The 16,684-nt window shown below is 41.0% G+C and overlaps 2 protein-coding genes across 2 annotated transcripts; both read left to right on the top strand.

Moving 5' to 3' along the window:
- The first annotated feature begins 4,686 nt into the window (after positions 1–4,686).
- Positions 4,687–10,008, top strand: zpld1b (zona pellucida-like domain containing 1b). The gene is made up of 10 exons (XM_030066403.1): positions 4,687–4,810; positions 5,136–5,356; positions 6,165–6,346; positions 6,836–6,908; positions 7,230–7,327; positions 7,711–7,791; positions 8,016–8,187; positions 8,829–8,934; positions 9,646–9,675; positions 9,836–10,008. Exons 1-10 carry the CDS (start codon positions 4,705–4,707, stop codon positions 10,006–10,008), a joined length of 1,242 nt encoding a protein of 413 aa, XP_029922263.1. The 5' UTR covers positions 4,687–4,704.
- Positions 10,009–12,823: 2,815 nt separating this feature from the next.
- Positions 12,824–16,237, top strand: LOC115369736 (zona pellucida-like domain-containing protein 1). The gene is made up of 10 exons (XM_030066402.1): positions 12,824–12,920; positions 13,397–13,617; positions 14,006–14,190; positions 14,357–14,429; positions 14,636–14,733; positions 14,921–15,001; positions 15,342–15,510; positions 15,600–15,702; positions 15,922–15,942; positions 16,101–16,237. The coding sequence occupies exons 1-10, from the start codon at positions 12,824–12,826 to the stop codon at positions 16,235–16,237; spliced, it is 1,185 nt and encodes a 394-aa protein (XP_029922262.1).
- Positions 16,238–16,684: the final 447 nt, after the last annotated feature.

Raw genomic sequence — 16,684 nt, 5'->3', positions numbered from 1 at the left:
ACACACACACACACACACACACACACACACACACACACACACACACACACACACACACACACACACACACACACACACTGGCCTTAGTCTGTATGGATGAAAGCATGAAATCTTTATTGTGTGGAGAATAAGCATCAGTGAGAAAGCATGATGCGCTAGAGTCTGTAACAGGACTGAGATTGTAAAGGCTCGTCGCTCTGTAAAGTGTCTCTGCTTATCCTTTTTTTTTATATGACTGAATTTATGGGACTAGTTTGTCTGCCTTTAGTAGGCCTAGTGACTTTGTAGTGTCTTCATACTTTATGGTGTCTTTAATCTCCTACCTATGCAATAACTGAAATATTCTTGCAGTATTTCCACAGGAACTAATAGTGTCAGAATAACAGGACTAACAATAACTTTGCTGTTGTAGGCTATAATATTCTTCCCAAAACCTAATATTACTATAAAAATCATTATAACCTCGTCCAAAGAAGAAATAATCATTGGTCAATTAAATTTGCTTGGTCTTGTCTAAGTGTGATGTGTTTCATTTTGCAATGGCATAAAAAAAATAAATAACATTAGTCAACCTAATTTTATTTTATTGCTTCCTGAACAGTGGTCTAGATTTGATGTGTAAAGTTCTCCTCCACAAGAGGGCGACACAGACGCATGAGGGGGAAAACCCTGCAAGATGTGTTACAGAGATTGAATGTAGGCACTCCGTCCTTTGTGCTGGATTCATTTCTTTCACTGGCGAAGAGCAACAAGCTTCCTTTTGAAAAGACCATTTCATAGCTTTGTGGAAACACACTTTTATTCTACTATTATGTCTGGATTCGTCATCTTGGCATCCTGGCATTTTAGGTGCATGAGTCGCACAAATAGTATGTAAGTGCAAGTTTGTCTTGGTTTACTCATAGCCCATTAAAATCTGGTTAATATGGGCTTGTAATTGTAATAAAACAACCAAGACAGAGAATTTGATCTTCAGAGCAGCTCAGCGTACGTAAATCTTTCAAAAAGTGAACCTGTCTAGAATTAGCAGTGCTATTTAAAGTACTGAAGCCAGGCAGTAAACAAGTGCAGCCACTCAGTGAGACTGTGGCTACTAGGACAACTACTGAGTTATAAGACCTGTAGGAGCAAAATAAGCAAGAAATGCGGAGACCTACCATTTAAATTTTAAGGTTTGTCGTTACTGTGACCTTCATAACTAAAAGCATTGAACAAGTGGGGAGAAAACCACTAAGATATGAAATGGAATTTAATTAAACACCCAATAAACCACTATAGAGTGTGAATAAATTATAAAACATAAGCCCCCTCTAGCTGTAAGCAGTCAGTGTGCTATGAAACAAACAGCACATGGGGGCAGCATGGAGCTGTGAATCCGGTCGAGATGCTGCTGTATCATAAAACTCAGCCAGGTTGCACACTTAGGCACTTGGTAGTTTCAGCTCCACTTTGATAAAATGGCTTTTGCAACTCAACACTGAATACCAAAATAATGGTAAATGATAAAAAGCAGTCAAATTGGACCTGAATTTAACCCGGTCTTTTCACTTTTCACCACAACCTCAATAAAAATTTAGAGTTTGCTGCCTGTTATTAAACTAATGCCATTTTATGACAGCTGGTGTCACACTAATTAATTGTTCCTTTTCCAGTGCTCTAATATTTAGCCATTATTTCCCATAAACAATAACAACACGTTTTAATTTTTTTTTAATGGTTTTATCATTATTCTACATAAACACAACCATTCCTTTGTCCCTTGGCCCTCTTTTCCTTTATGTGCAGTCAACATGGGAGAGCATGGATATATGAACAGCATATACATATAAAAGTCAAAAATAGCTACTGTTTCTTTTGAGAGGTATCCTTGTCAAGGTCATGGGGAAGAAAAGGAGAGTCCTTTTGTGTCAGGTGCCACATGTCATTCTTTTAATAAAGTCTCGAGTTGCACATAAACAATAAGTCATCCTGCTGTTTTCCCTTCTCACCTGGGAAGTTTTTGCAGGTGTCCAGCCCAACAAAAAAATACATTTTTCTTCAGTTTACCAGCCCAACTAGTGCCAATGTGTTTAATTTGTAAAGTTAAAAAATGGGACCTTTTTATTGTAATGTTTCAATATTGAAAATGTATGAAAATGTATCTCAAGAGGAAATGCATACTCTGTGCTATCAATATTTTTGTTATTAACATATGAATCACTCATCATCTGTGAGTGCAAACACCATATTTTTATATATGTTTTCTTCTATGTATCCATCCAAAAGTGAATTTGCCTGTCTCCTAGCAGAAGGAAGTTTGTGGCTTTTGGAAACATTACTCACTGAGGATCAAATCACAGCCCAGCCTTTGATGAGGGCTTCACTTTCCTGCCTGTGTTAAAACTGGAGCGTCAAATTTCAACCAAACTCTCACGGGTTTTGCGATGCAGCCCAGATTGTGTGATTACATGTCTGTTTGTTGGGTCTGGATGCTGCAGGTTGATCAGATAGAGACAGCTCTATCAGGCGAGATCTAACTGCGGCGGCTGGTCGGAGCCACCAAGTGTCACCGAGCAAGACAAGGGACACACAAAAGCCCAGGAGATCTGTGCTGAGGGGGGAACAGGCAGGGACAGACGTAGCTGACAATAAGCTGAAATAACAATAATTCATCGATATTTTGCACATTACCTTCTGATTTCTATGAAAAATGAATGATGTTCATGATTAAAAGTAAATTGGACATCGGAAAGTCAACATCTGGGCACATGTTTTTTACATGTAAACACAAACCTGTGCTTTCCAGTATAACCACAGATCCTAAAGAAAGTCATGTGACTAAACACAAGCACAGAAGTAGAGCACATGGCTATGCGTTCGCCAAGTAGGTCATTTGCTGGGTGGGATTTGTAAAATAAGCTACATGGTAATGGGTTCAGCATATGTATTCATTTCATGTGTATATGGCCACCTGATCCTACTTGCTGTCAATGGCACTTGTCTACTTGTAAGCGCTTCATATTTGATTTCAGCCCTGCCTCATCACAGGGAGGGGAGGCCGATGAATAGCCAGTTGTGTTTCTCTGGCCTGCAGCTTCAGTCCAGAACAGGGCCGGACACGTGAGGTGAGACGCCGGGCCGGGTCAGAGCAAAGTGACGCACCGGAGACGCGTTTGCTGAGGACATCGGCATCGCAGGCTTTCAGGAGACAAAAATCTGGGGGCGAAGGAAACAAATCCTGCACGCACATCATGTTCTTATAGATGTGCTCATAAACAAACACTTGTGCAGACACACATTTATACAGAGGGAGAGATTCGTGCACACACACACACATTGCATGCACATGAAATAATGATACAATAAAGAAAATAAAGCAGCAACAAGCAAAAAGTTGGATCATACTTTATGCTCCAAAAACAGAAAATAAGTCAAATATTGGGTCCATGGTCCAGCTATTTCTTTTTTCTAGTCTTTTGCTCAAAAAGGTGTGTTGTACGATACATGGCTGTTTCATTTTTAAGTATTTTTTTAAATGGGTTTGTCAACATGGCAAACAGAGTGTGACAGTGAAACACCACTCCTCACACTTTAAAATCTTAAAATAGGTCAAAGGTCGGAGCAGTCGGATTCAAGGCCCATTGAGGAGGAAGAAAGTCTTTTATCCGAGGCTCGGTTCAACATTAATGTAATAGCCAGATTTTGTTAAATGGATTATGACAAAATGAAAGGTGAATGGGTTATTTAACAAAGTAGTAAAAAAAAAAAGGTGGGGTGGGGGGATAGTGGAAATGACTTGTGATGCTTTCCACATCGCTGAACACATCATGTTGTTGATGCCATAGCAGGCCTTTACTCTAAGTGATGCATTGTGCATGACAATTACCTACACACAGCCGTGCATCAGACTGTCAGCTGACTTTTATGTTCATGTGAATGTGGGCCACGGCTCGCTCCCTGTACCAGGCGATGACAGCTTAATTCCCGGACTTGGCCCCCCTGCTGAGGCCCACCGTTTGTGCGAGTTGACAGACAGAAATCAGACCGAAGAGAGATGAGTGGGAACCCTCCAAGTGCGCTCAGATTTCTGGGCGCTGTGAAAAGATTTGTCCTGGCCATTCAGATCTGACGGAGTTTCCCATGTTCCACCGCACAGCATTTTTTTTATTGAAGTGTTTTTGGATAATGAGTCCCTCTGTCTTTCTCATGTGCGTGCAAAATAGACACATGCTGCGTAGGGGAGGCCGACTTTTATTTGGGTGCACTTGATGCCCGACTTACCACATCGCTGAACTTTGCTCTCTTCACAAACTGGGGTAAGAGATTATTTTGGATAAAGCAGGAAATGGGTGAAAAGGTGTGGAAAAAGGGGGAGTGGGTTGAAGAGGAGCGGGAGAGAGAGGGGAGAGGGATCAAATGGGATGGAAAGAGGGGCAACCTTCTTTAAAAGGGCTGGGTAATAGAGGTTTTTTGGGGCCAACATGAGGGACTGAGGTAAAAGGGAGCAGAGGGATAAGAGGGATTAGGGGACCTGAGGAAAGAGGGCTGTGATACTCTGATAGAGGTCAGAGCGTGCAGCAGTCTAGAGAACAGCGGGGCCGGGGAGCTTTGTTTTGAACATCTAATTTAGAGATAAGTACCATTTTTAAACATCTCGAGGAATGTGGTTAATGCAGTGCTGACCTTCTAAAGATGACAGCGGGTAAACATCTCTCAGGCGCTGAAATGAAGCGGATGCACTTTATCTCCCTGCTGATGAGTATGACCGCTTCAGTCTCCGCACAATTTAATGGATACAACTGCGACGCCAACTACCACAGCAGGTTTCCTGGTGAGAACGCTCGAGACAAATTTTGTCATCTCTGTATAAAATGTGTATTCTTTTCAAACCATGAGACCAAAGAAAAATATGCTTTTTCTCTCCTTTGTTGTCTGCGTAAGTGGCTTTCAATTCTGCTACTTGGAGCCCAGGATCCTGCTGGTTTTCATTCCAACCTTCAAATCAGGGATGATATTACACCAAGGATCCTGAGGACGAGAACTAAAACCCTCAAGTCTAGCTACAACTGAGCAGTTTTTCTCCCTCGTTCTCATCTTCGAGCCCTCTGTTTAATGCCTCTCTAAGCCCCCTTTTCCTCCCCTCTCTGTTTCCTCAGGGGAGCGGGACATCAGTGTGTACTGCGGGGTTCAGACCATCACCTTGAAGATCAACTTCTGCCCGGTGCTGTTTTCCGGCTACACCGATGCAGACCTGGCACTAAACGGCCGTCATAGTGATGCCCATTGCCGTGGTTTCATCAACAATAACACCTTTCCCACAGCAGTTCTCTTCAGCATCAGTCTCAGCACGCTGGAGGCCTGCGGTAACAACCTGGTGGTAAGGAAAGCACCACATAAACAGCAGATGATTACTGATGGTTACTTGCACTGTGTCAGATTTTAATGGTAGTTTTGGCCATGGTAGACATACCGTCTGACATCATCCGATCAAGTTTGAAAGCTTCCCTTGTTTTGCTCTCGCATGTTTTGAACCTGCGGGCTGCTGTCTTTTCTTATCTGCCGTGCGGCCCTCGTACAGACATGGCGATGATAATTCATAAGGCATTTGATAAGTTTGTTGTGCTGCATATTACATGTGTCATCATGTGCCGCTGGTTGCATTATTAGTTTTATGCAAAGAGTTCATAGTGCTGATCATCTAAGTTGGTAGTTTTCAATTCAAAACATAGAGACATTATTTCAGAGTTTACTAGTAATTATTTAAATTTACAGAACACATAGATAGATAGATAGATGATAGACAAATAGATAGGTAGATGGATAGATGAGAGAGAGGGATAGATAGATAGGTAATTCTCGTGTTACAGCAGCAGACAATAATACAAAAAATATACCCATCAACACTAGAAGAAAAATATTTGTCTTTAGAAAAATAAATCCTGCAAAAAACCCAAATACAGTCAAATAAAGTATCTCAATACAAAGAAATAGCAACAATTGCACAATGATCCAAAATGATACCAAAAACCTTAACCGATGCAGTGACAATAATTATGATTTTGAATTTCCATATTGTCCCATCGTTAGTTTACAGTAGTGTTAATATAGTCAACCAGCAGCTTTATATGGTTGTTTCCAGGCCTGAGGCAAAGTGAGGGATCTCAGCGTGTTGTTCCTCTCTGCAGGTCACCACGGCCTATGGGCCCAACGCCTACGGGAATATGTCGCTGGTGCAGGTTGGGAATATCTCAGGCTACATCGACACCCCCGACCCGCAGGCCATCATCAGCTACCTGCCTGGTTTACTGTACAAATTCAGCTGCAGCTACCCGCTGGAGTACCTGGTCAACAACTCACAGCTGGCCTCGTAAGTCTGGGGACAAGAAATCCTTCATGGCTCCCAAATACCCAATGAATTCATTCATGCTCATTTAGATTTAGATTTACTCCTTATTCATCGTGTTCCTGGACTGTGTTGATAGTGATGGGACTGGTTATAAAAGCCTAGATTGGGATTTGTTTCTCATGGTATTTTCAAAACCCTCTAATTTATTTTATTTCTTCTCTTTCTTCTTCTTGTTCTTCTTCTTCTTCTTCTTGATGTATTAATTAATTTTGTCTTTGTATTTGGTCCTCAGACACTAACTTACATGTAAAAGTCCCTCTAAACTGTCATGTTTTAGTATGCTGAGTGAATAAACATTAAAAGTGAAAATGAATCATGTGGACATAGTTTTGTCATTATATAAATCCATAATATGATCTTTCAAAATGTTGTTCATTCAGTGAAGCTAAAATACCAATTATTATGAATAAATAGCCATGAAAGTAAATGTGATGTACCTTTTATTTACAGTTCATCTGCTGCTATATCTGTCAAGGACAGCAATGGCACATTTGTGAGCACACTCAGTATGATCTTATACAACGTGAGTACACAATATGTTCAGCATCCTGTACATTTTATTTTGATTTAGGACCTTAGAATTATAAGGTTCTGTCCTAATTTTCTGGCAAAATTGAGTCATCCATATATCTATGCTCCTTGAAGCTTACTATATACTTTGGTATTGTTTTTCTTGTTGAACCTTTTGGAGTGAGTTATTTAAAAAGATAGAAATAAGAACAGTTTGTCCCACTGGGATGTCAAATGTGAGGCACAAATTGTCACAAATTCAAGTTTTCTGTCACAAAATAACTCTTTTTAGTCAAATTCTTCCTCTTCTTGATTGTGACTCTTTTTCAAACAGGATTCGACGTACAGTCAGCAACTCTCCATCCCAATGTCTGGACTGGCTTTGAAAACCAGAGTGTTTGCTGCTGTCAGAGCCACAAACCTGGACAAACGGTACCAGGCAGCACTGAAATATTACCTGATGAATGGGATTTTTCATCTAACTTTAAAATTTGATACATCTCTGTTATTGTTGAGATACTTCTCATATCACAGTTTGTACCAGCAGGTATTATTATGAAAATGACTTCTGTAATGTAGTGGTAGATAATCCTATGAACTCCTCATGCGTTCACAGGAACAATTAATTGATTTTTGGATCTTGACCACGATCTGATTCAGCTCCATCCTCTGCGTCTACCCTCCATTCATGATGCCATTATGGTATTACCGTGTGTGAAGGCGCCAGTCCACAGCAGAGAATGACAGAATCTGCACTTTCCCATGTGTGGTTAGATCCCTATCCTCCATCGCCTCACGGTTTTCTGTCTCCACAGATGGAACATCTTGATGGACTACTGTTACACAACGCCCTCAGGGAATCCCAACGATGAACTGCGCTACGACCTTTTCTTTGGGTAATCTTGCTTTTTGGGGCCCTTTTGTGGTTGAGAAGCCACAAAAGGGCCCCATTACCCATTCAGCGACTCTCAAAACAGCTTATCCTGATGACCGCTAAAACAAAATTACTCAATGAGTATTTCAACGCACAGCTGCACTTGAAGTCAGTGCTTTTAGTGTTTGCGTTTGCTCTGTGTGTGTGTGTGTGTGTGTGTGTGTGTGTTGTGGTCTTTTGACACAGGTGCCACAAAGACCCACAGACGACGGTTTTTGAGAACGGGAGGAGTCAGATGGGTCGTTTTGCCTTCGAGGTGTTCCGTTTCGTTAAACACAGACACCAGAAGATGTCGACTGTGTTCCTGCACTGCGTCACCAAGCTTTGCAGGGCAGATGACTGCATCATGCTCATGCCAGTAAGCCTAATAATTCACAACTCTCAATGTGAGGCCCTGAACACAACTTGTGACACCAGACCCAGTTAAGGATACAAAGCTATTGCCCATTTGATCATCCCTATGTACAGAAGTGGAAAGAAATGGATTTACTGTGCTCAAGTACAACTTTGTGAGACTTTTGGCTTTCACTACACCACATTTCACAGGGAAATGTGGTGTAGGGACTTTTCAATCCCTACACCATATTTCACAGGGAAATGTGGTGTAGGGACTTCAGGGAGAAATGTACTTTTTAGTGCTCTAAATTCATCTGATGGCTGTAGTTGCTAGTCACTTTTCAGAATAAGCTTTTACAAGCAAAATGTAAAATATGATTTACTGTTAAACTTGAAACTTGCTAGTTTATGGAGCAGTTAGAGCTACAACACTGAACTGCATTTCGTTGCTCTGTACTTGTGACATGTGCAATGACAATAAAGTTGAATCTAATCTAATCTAATCTAAATAGTTTTTACCAGTTAATGCATCATAAAACTTAAGCAATATTTGTTTTTTACCAGTGTATTTTTTTCCATAGAATTGCCACCAGTGCCTTAGAATCATGGTCTTTTTTTTTTTTTTTTTTTTTTTTTTTTTAAATCTGAAAATGTGATTGGTAGATCTGTGGGCGACGGCGCAGGCGAGACCTAGAGGAGAGTCTTGATTCTCGACCGGCAGCATCTGACAATGCCATCATCACTGCTGGACCCATCATCACCAGAAGTGGTATGAACTGACCCTAAAGAGCACACACACACACACACACACACACACACACACACACATACAATTTTCAATTCAGCTGAGAGATTACATGCTCCTCTGTGTGTTGAGAAAATGATCTCACATCTCGGGGCGATGAAACCATTTCAAAATCCAGTGATAATGTCAGAATATGTCGTGATCACGCGGAAAACAAGCCAATAAAGCAACAATGTACAGCATTTGATGGTCCTAAATGTATTATCAAAAATATTCTTTGAGGTTCTGTGTGTATAAAATGAAATATCAGGTGCATGTATTTATCCCGTGTATTTATTACTTTTTGTTTGAAGCTCACCATGAAAAAAAAAGATAATGAATTCAATACTTCACAATCTTTGTCTTTCATTTTTTGTTGCTTGATCATGCACTTTAAAGGCATAAAAAAATCACTGTGACACTTAATGAAAAATACATTACTGAGGAAGGCAGATTTTGTGAATATTACTGTGGGAAAATTTTCTGATGACATGACAAGTAAGACTGAGTAAAAAAAAAACATTAAAGCAAAATATACTCAACGAAGAGAATGACAATAATTAATGTGTGTACTTTGACTTGGGATAAGCATTAAGATCCAATTTTAAAACCTCAATAAAAAAAAAAATTGTTGGTGATTTAAAATCCCCACAGCTTTCAAAAGAAGTCTAATAAAGACTGTTTGATAATTTGCAGATGAAACTCCCGTCAACAACTCCCAACTTGGTAAGCTATCTCTCTCTCTCTCTCTTATTTTTTTTTTTTTTTGGAGACAGCTAAAAGGCTCTACTTCCCTTTTCTTGTGCAAACCTCGACTCATGTTAGCCCAAGTCAAAGGATGGATCTGTTTTAAGTTTCTGCTATTGTTCACGTTCCCATCCCGCAGCATCTGGTGACCCCTCGAAGCCGATGAACCCGGTGACCAGCGCGCTGCTCTCAGGCGTGGTCATCCTGGGCGGGGTCAGCGTCGGCTTCTTCCTGTTTTCCCTCCGCCTCCTTCAGAAGTCCCGCCTCCACGCGACCACATCCTCAGGTGTCTGGAACGCCGGCTTCAAGTGAACGTCTCCGTGTGACAGTCATTGTGTTGACAAAGTGCACGCGCACATGTGAGCATTTACAGGCAAACATCACCGCTCTGATTTATTCCCTACTGCATGGCTGGGTGCAGTGTGTGTGTTTTAGGCCATGCTTTTTATTTGTTTGTCCCTGTTATTAAATGTGTGTATGGCGTTGCTGAGCATGCCGTGTCTTATTTTGTTCTTGAAGCATGGGGTAAAAATCCTAATACAATACCTCACAGCCCATGTCATCTTTGGAGCAAGATCATAGGCCTAGACATTAAAGAAAAAAATAATAGCGATAATTAGGTAGTTGTTAGAAAAGGATATGAAAAAAATGAGATAAAAAAAAAGTGCCAGCAAAATATGATACACAAAATCTTGACTTTGAATGAATGTTAAAATCGTCAAATGATTGCTGTACAAATGAGCATGAATTGTTGTATTTCATTTCTGCGGCAGTTTAGGAATTAAAGTGCATAGTTTAATTTGAGGAAATGTGTTTTGGATGAGTAATGTTCACCAACCATCTATTTAATGTTAACTGTCTTGCCTATAGCTGTGAATTATTGTATGTACACTTTTGAAATAAATATTTTCCAACCTTTAAAGACTGGAATTGGATTAAAACAACAGGTAATCTCAAGTGGTGGACAAATTCAATCCATATCGGCCCCGTCTCGTGTCTCATAAATCCCTCATTCTATCTTTCACTGTAATCACCAAAAGCTCTCAGCATTCATTCTGTCGCTGGCAGTGTTCTTTACTGTGACCAAAGATAAAAAGCGGCTCGGAAGCAGTCCACACATCACACAGCAGAAAGCACCGGCTTGCAAGCTCTTAAGCTTCAGAAAGAGTTCCTAAATTAGATATGCATAGCTGAAAATTAATTATTTAAAGTGAATTAATTGACTTCATATTTACACAGATGGAGAATCATCTCATGCAGGATTAAACCAAATTAATTTAAAATGTCAACCATGTTTAAAAAAAAAAAAAAAAATAGATCAATACATCAATCGACACTGAAAATTTCATGGCATCTGGGAATGCACACCATAGAGTATTTGCACCATTATTTACCTTAATATAGTTAATAACTTGTTTGTTTGTTTTTTTCACTTTAGGCATGAGTGTGTGGTTGTAATATGTGACGTGCTACAGGTGCCCAAGCTGCTGTTACAAATCATGAAATGGCAGAGCAGTGTACAAAATGTTTTGTTTGATGTTTGCTGGAGGTAATCTTTCAGTTTTTTTCCCATATTGATTTCCTTTCTGCTGACATTATGGATGTCTGGCAGTGGCAGCTTCATCTGACATGCCTGACTTCATGACTGCTTTTGTAAGCCACACTGCACTACTGCTTTTCATCGTTCTAATCCTTTATTTCAGCGGTATTTAGCACGCACAATGAGCACTGATAACTGAAATTACAGAAATAAATGCAATCATTGCCCTCTCGGATTGCCATCAGTGATGACCAATAAAACTTTCCTCCCGCAGTGGGAATGAGGAAGGGGTTTGGCCTGGATGTTCAAGCCAAATTCAACCATCAGGTTCAAACCCAGGCAGGCGGTTTACTCTCCACAGTGACCTGGAAAACATGATATGTGAGTGTGTATGTGTGTGTCGGTTTGTGTGGGAGTGCCGGGGCAGGGCGACTGCACCGAGATGATTGGGTGAGATGATAAAAGGACCCTTAGCGTGCTGAAGCAGACACGTCATACTCGTGACAATGTTAGTGGTGCGTCCGTAATCCTCCCCGCGCTTTCGTGCATTTGACAAAAGAGTGAGGGCAACACCCGCATTCTGATTTGACCCTAATCGTAATAAATGCTTTCCCTTCCCAGGTGGCTCAGCTGACAAGATCTGGTTACCACTGTCCTTCACTCAGTTCCTCAAACTTCACCTTCAAGTTGAACCTATGAAACGATACTCAGGATATGTGGGAATTTGAATGTGACTCACCAGCACAAACATAAATTTATTCTTGTTTAGATCCTGGCCATAGATCTTCCAAAGGATTAACAATTTGACTACACATGAAGCATCAAGATCTGATTATTTAATTAGAAAGCACACAAAGTCAGTGTCTCAAGTATGTTGTTGATCATTTATCTGTGTCTGGGTTAATATCTGAGACTGAAAACCCAGTATCATGATTTGCGCCTGGTTAGTAAAATGAGGGTTATTCATGTCATATTAAACCTCTAAACATCTTAAAGGACAACAGTGCCTCCTTGTCTCATTGTATGTGCTGTCCCAGTGGACCACAAACCATACATTCTCTTACTTTATTAAGTTTCACATTAGTGGGCAAATGGGTGCTTCTCACACACAAAGTCACAAAGCCATATGGACATTGTTTAAGCTTGTAACTTTGAAGGTGAGTATGTTGGGTTTCATAATTTGGCTCCAGGCAAGACCAAAGTGTCTTAGCCACAAAACGTGAATTGTTACGGTAAACTGAAGCAGCCCCACCAAAGTGACATTGACCCTGTTTCCATCCAATCCTAAGGAAGTACACAAACCATACATGTGCTTTGCTTGCCATATATATAACAAGCCAGTGCTCTCCTTCCGAAATTCAGCAAGGAGACAGACAAGGTAAGATCCAAGCCAGCAGTGTTACAAGATACAGAGACAGGCACTAGAATTTTCCCACTGGATTATCCATCTTGCTTTGGACTGTTTTATTGCGCTCACCTCCCTGGACCTGCAGATGTTATCCTGTGCACTGTAATGGATTTTTAGCATTTCCTGCCATTGACATCTGTGTGTTTACCTCAGCTTTTCACAGAGGCCAGAGTCGTGAGATGGCTGTATTCGGCTTCCTCATCCTGACCTCCTTGTGTATTGCGGGCCGAGAGGCCCTCACCCTAAGTGACTGCGGAGCGTACGGCAGACGACCAGGTAGAAGATCATGACCTACATTCACACATTTGTTTTGGACTGAAAAGGTCATATTGATTTTAGAAAAAATATAGAGATATAGAGGGTGCATACTGATTGTAGGTACGATTTTTCTGCAGATGTTAAATGAGGATAGAAGAAATATATTGTGATGGGTATTAACTGCACCCAATATGTATGAAACCAGAGAGCTAAAGATCTATTCTAAATTCAGTGCTGCAGAAACTCAGTCAGAATAAATGAAATGTTAGATTTCATTAATTGGCCACAAGTGGTGCAGGTTCCTTGATAAATGCAACTGGGTCATTTTATTGAGTTACAGGCCGCTCTGGAACCTGTGTGCACATATGCTTCCAAATAAACTGAAGAACTACTTTTTTCTCAGTGGTTTGGATTAGGAAGGCTCCATTGTATAACATCTGAAGTGCATGAATTCCTGTACATCCTCAGTGACATTTTCATGTTTTCTTCCTCAGAACTCACTGACATCTCAGTAGTATGTGGGACATCTGCCATCGATCTGGCAATCCAAATCTGTCCAGCTGTCTACACCGGATACAATGAAACTTTACTGATCCTGAACCACATTTGGGATAATGTGGACTGCCAGGGCACTCTTGACACCTCAGTGGTACCTCCAGTGCTGAGATTCAGTTTCCCCATCAGAGAGGGGAACGCCTGCGGGAGCAACTTTATGGTACGCGTTGCATGGATGCACTGTCTTGATTCCAGATAGATGCAATAAGCTCATTACCCTTGGATCAACAGAGAGTTCAAGCAGATTTAAGAAGATAATAGGAACTCTGAGTATTATGTTGCATGTAAGATCTTGACCCGTACAGGTAGATAAACCACCACAAAAAGATTGCTCACTACGTGGAAATAGGATAAGGTTTGCAGTCTGCACTGTCGACATATGCGTTCACACCAGTTGCTTTTTGAAAATAGTGAGCAAGTTAAGAGGGGTTATTCTATTTCCTTGCCATGATTTCATCACTGCTACATGCTGTAAAAAATACTTTCACCTCCATTTATGTTTAACTCGCTCCTAAAATACTACTTTTTTTTTTTTCTTAAATCTTCAGACCACCAGCGCTCCGGGAACAGGAATATTCTCTGACTTCTCCAACATCCAGTCTGTTAACGTCAGTGGAGTGGTCAGATCTTACGACCCCACCATCGGCACGATCACCTACAACGCAGAGCTCAAATACTACTATTCATGCGCCTACCCACTTGAGTATCTCATAAACAACACCCAGGTGGATGTGTAAGTGCCCTCTCCCTTTATCTTAATGTGTGGGTTGGAAATCAACAAGGACTATGAGCGTCAATTCAGCAATTCAGCAATAAAAAGTACACACACACACACACACACATATATATGTATGTATGTATATATACCTTTCCTCTTTTTCTGTTTTTTTCCCTCTCAGGTCGGCCTCCTCAACTGCCCTGAAGGACAACAATGGCAGCTTCATCAGCACCCTAAGCATGGCACTATATGAGGTGAGAATACTTGCATATGGTGCTGCCACCTCAGCCATTATCGCACATTTCGGCTTGGCATATAGATGGGCATAAAGCATAAAGAAAGAGCAGCACTCATAGCTCTAATATTAGTTTCTAACAGCTGTAGGATTACAAGATTGATGTTAAGTAATGGCTTGTGCACCATTTTTCCCTAAATTTGACAACTGGTCTTCCTTTGCCAGGATGTAAATTACACCACACCCCTGGTGGTACCAAGTGTGGGTATTGAGCTGAGAACTAATATCTACGTCCAGGTGGTTGCCTCCAATCTGACGTCTCAGTAAGAGCTTTATCTTTATATCACTATTGCATGCTTTCATATGTACAGTGTGCACGTAGAGTTGAATGGGTGAAAGTGTAGAAAAATACATAAATAATTCACTATTCAATGTATATTGTATTAGAGGATTCCACCTGTGACCATGAGTCTCTGACTCGGTGCTGGGGACCTCACTCTTTCTCCACAGGTACTTTGTTCTTCTGGATCGCTGCTACGCCTCAGTGTCTGCACAGCCTTCTAACTCTACCTTCTTTAACCTCTTCGTCTCGTAAGTCAAACACTGAAAAAGCAATTCACTTCAATCATCACAACATAAAATGCCTATTTCCATAAAATAACGTACAGTTTCTTCCACTCTGTTAAGACTTGATAGTGAGTTCTGCCCTGTGGTCTGGCGCCTGCCAGGGTCCAGCATTAAATTTAAAACCTTAAAATATCTCTGCAGGTTTTCCTCTCTTCGCTTAATAAATCAGCACAGCCACCCCATGATCTAGAAGCCAAGGGAGTCATGTTATTTCACCCTCCCTCATTCTATCATTAATACACTCTCTGTATCTATCCGTGTGATGTGCAAATGGGCACTTGTGAGGTTCGCCTTTTCTTAAAAGGTGCTCCACAGATCAGCTGACCACCATGCTGGAGAATGGGGATAGCCAGAAGGCCCGCTTTTACTTCCCGGCGTTCCGCTTCATCGAACAGCAGAATGAGGCCATCTCCACCTACTATCTGCACTGCATCACCCGCCTGTGCGAGCGCAGCACCTGCAGCACCTTCAAGGTAAGATGGTACCACATGCATATCAAGCAGAACTCTCACAGCCCCGATTGGATCCTCAACCATCCCTCCCACTTTTGCTTATCCTGCAGCAATGCAACAGGAAGAAGAGGAGCGTGCAGACCACAATTTTTCAGGACGGCATCACGGAGCCGTCTCTGCTCACAATGCCCATCATCACCAGGGCAGAGAAGCGTACGTGTCCCATCAGTCCATCTGTTTGCATGCATGTGCACATGTCTAACACGTGTGGTGTATCGATTGATTACATCTCAGTGTGTCTCTCTGCCTCTCCTCTCATATGCAAGCAAATCTTTTAATTCATATTTGTAATACTGTCATATATTGTAGCAATATGTTTATGTGTCATTCTGAATCATGAACATATACTAATCATTCATGTCTATCTTTCAGCCCTTGTACCCAAAGAGGAGGGTAAGTTTTCTTTATTATTATTAAATTGACTGCTATAAGTTGTTATTTATTAGATTCAACCAGACAGAATAGCATTTCTTATCTTCTGCAAGTCATAACATCTTCTGTTGTTTACTGGAATAATGCATCATTTTGGTGTCACTCTCATTTGTGCACAGCGCTGTCTGGTGGCCAATCTAATGACAAGAGTGCATCTGTTGGCCTGGGAATTGCTGTGGCCGTCCTCATTGTGATAGGGGTGGTGGCCATATTGATGGCTGCATCTTTTTATCGAAAACTGAAGCGGCTAAGCTAACAGTGGCACTGACTCGACCTTATAAACACAGGCAAAGTAAGATGATGAGTTTGACAGGGTCACATTCACATACTGGTGGAGGTATGGATGTAGGACTCTCTTGTAGTGAATCAAACTGCTGTTTGCTTTTCTTTCATTTTTGCAGCCTTGATGTAACTCTCCCACTCTGTAGAGACTAACACAGGTTAGGGAATGTGAAGTCAGAGTAATGCACTTATCATGACACATTTGATCCATAGAGGAAAGAAAGAAAGAAAGAAAGAAAGAAAGAAAGTCCTGGGTTAATGGGAATAGAAATGGCAGTAAATACTAAACATTCCATTCTTGTCTGACATTAAAACCATTTGTCTGACATTTGTATATGCAGTCACTGTGTAAATATTCTTGGATACATACACTCAGACATCATTTTGAAATAAGGTCCAGTGGGTTCTCCTTATCTGTGCA

This window comes from Myripristis murdjan, chromosome 13 (genome assembly GCF_902150065.1).
Source record: "Myripristis murdjan chromosome 13, fMyrMur1.1, whole genome shotgun sequence".
In the NCBI taxonomy this organism is placed as follows: domain Eukaryota; kingdom Metazoa; phylum Chordata; class Actinopteri; order Holocentriformes; family Holocentridae; genus Myripristis; species Myripristis murdjan.
The sequence above is the reverse complement of the archived record's forward strand: the minus strand, read 5'-3'. Positions and strand labels throughout refer to the sequence as shown.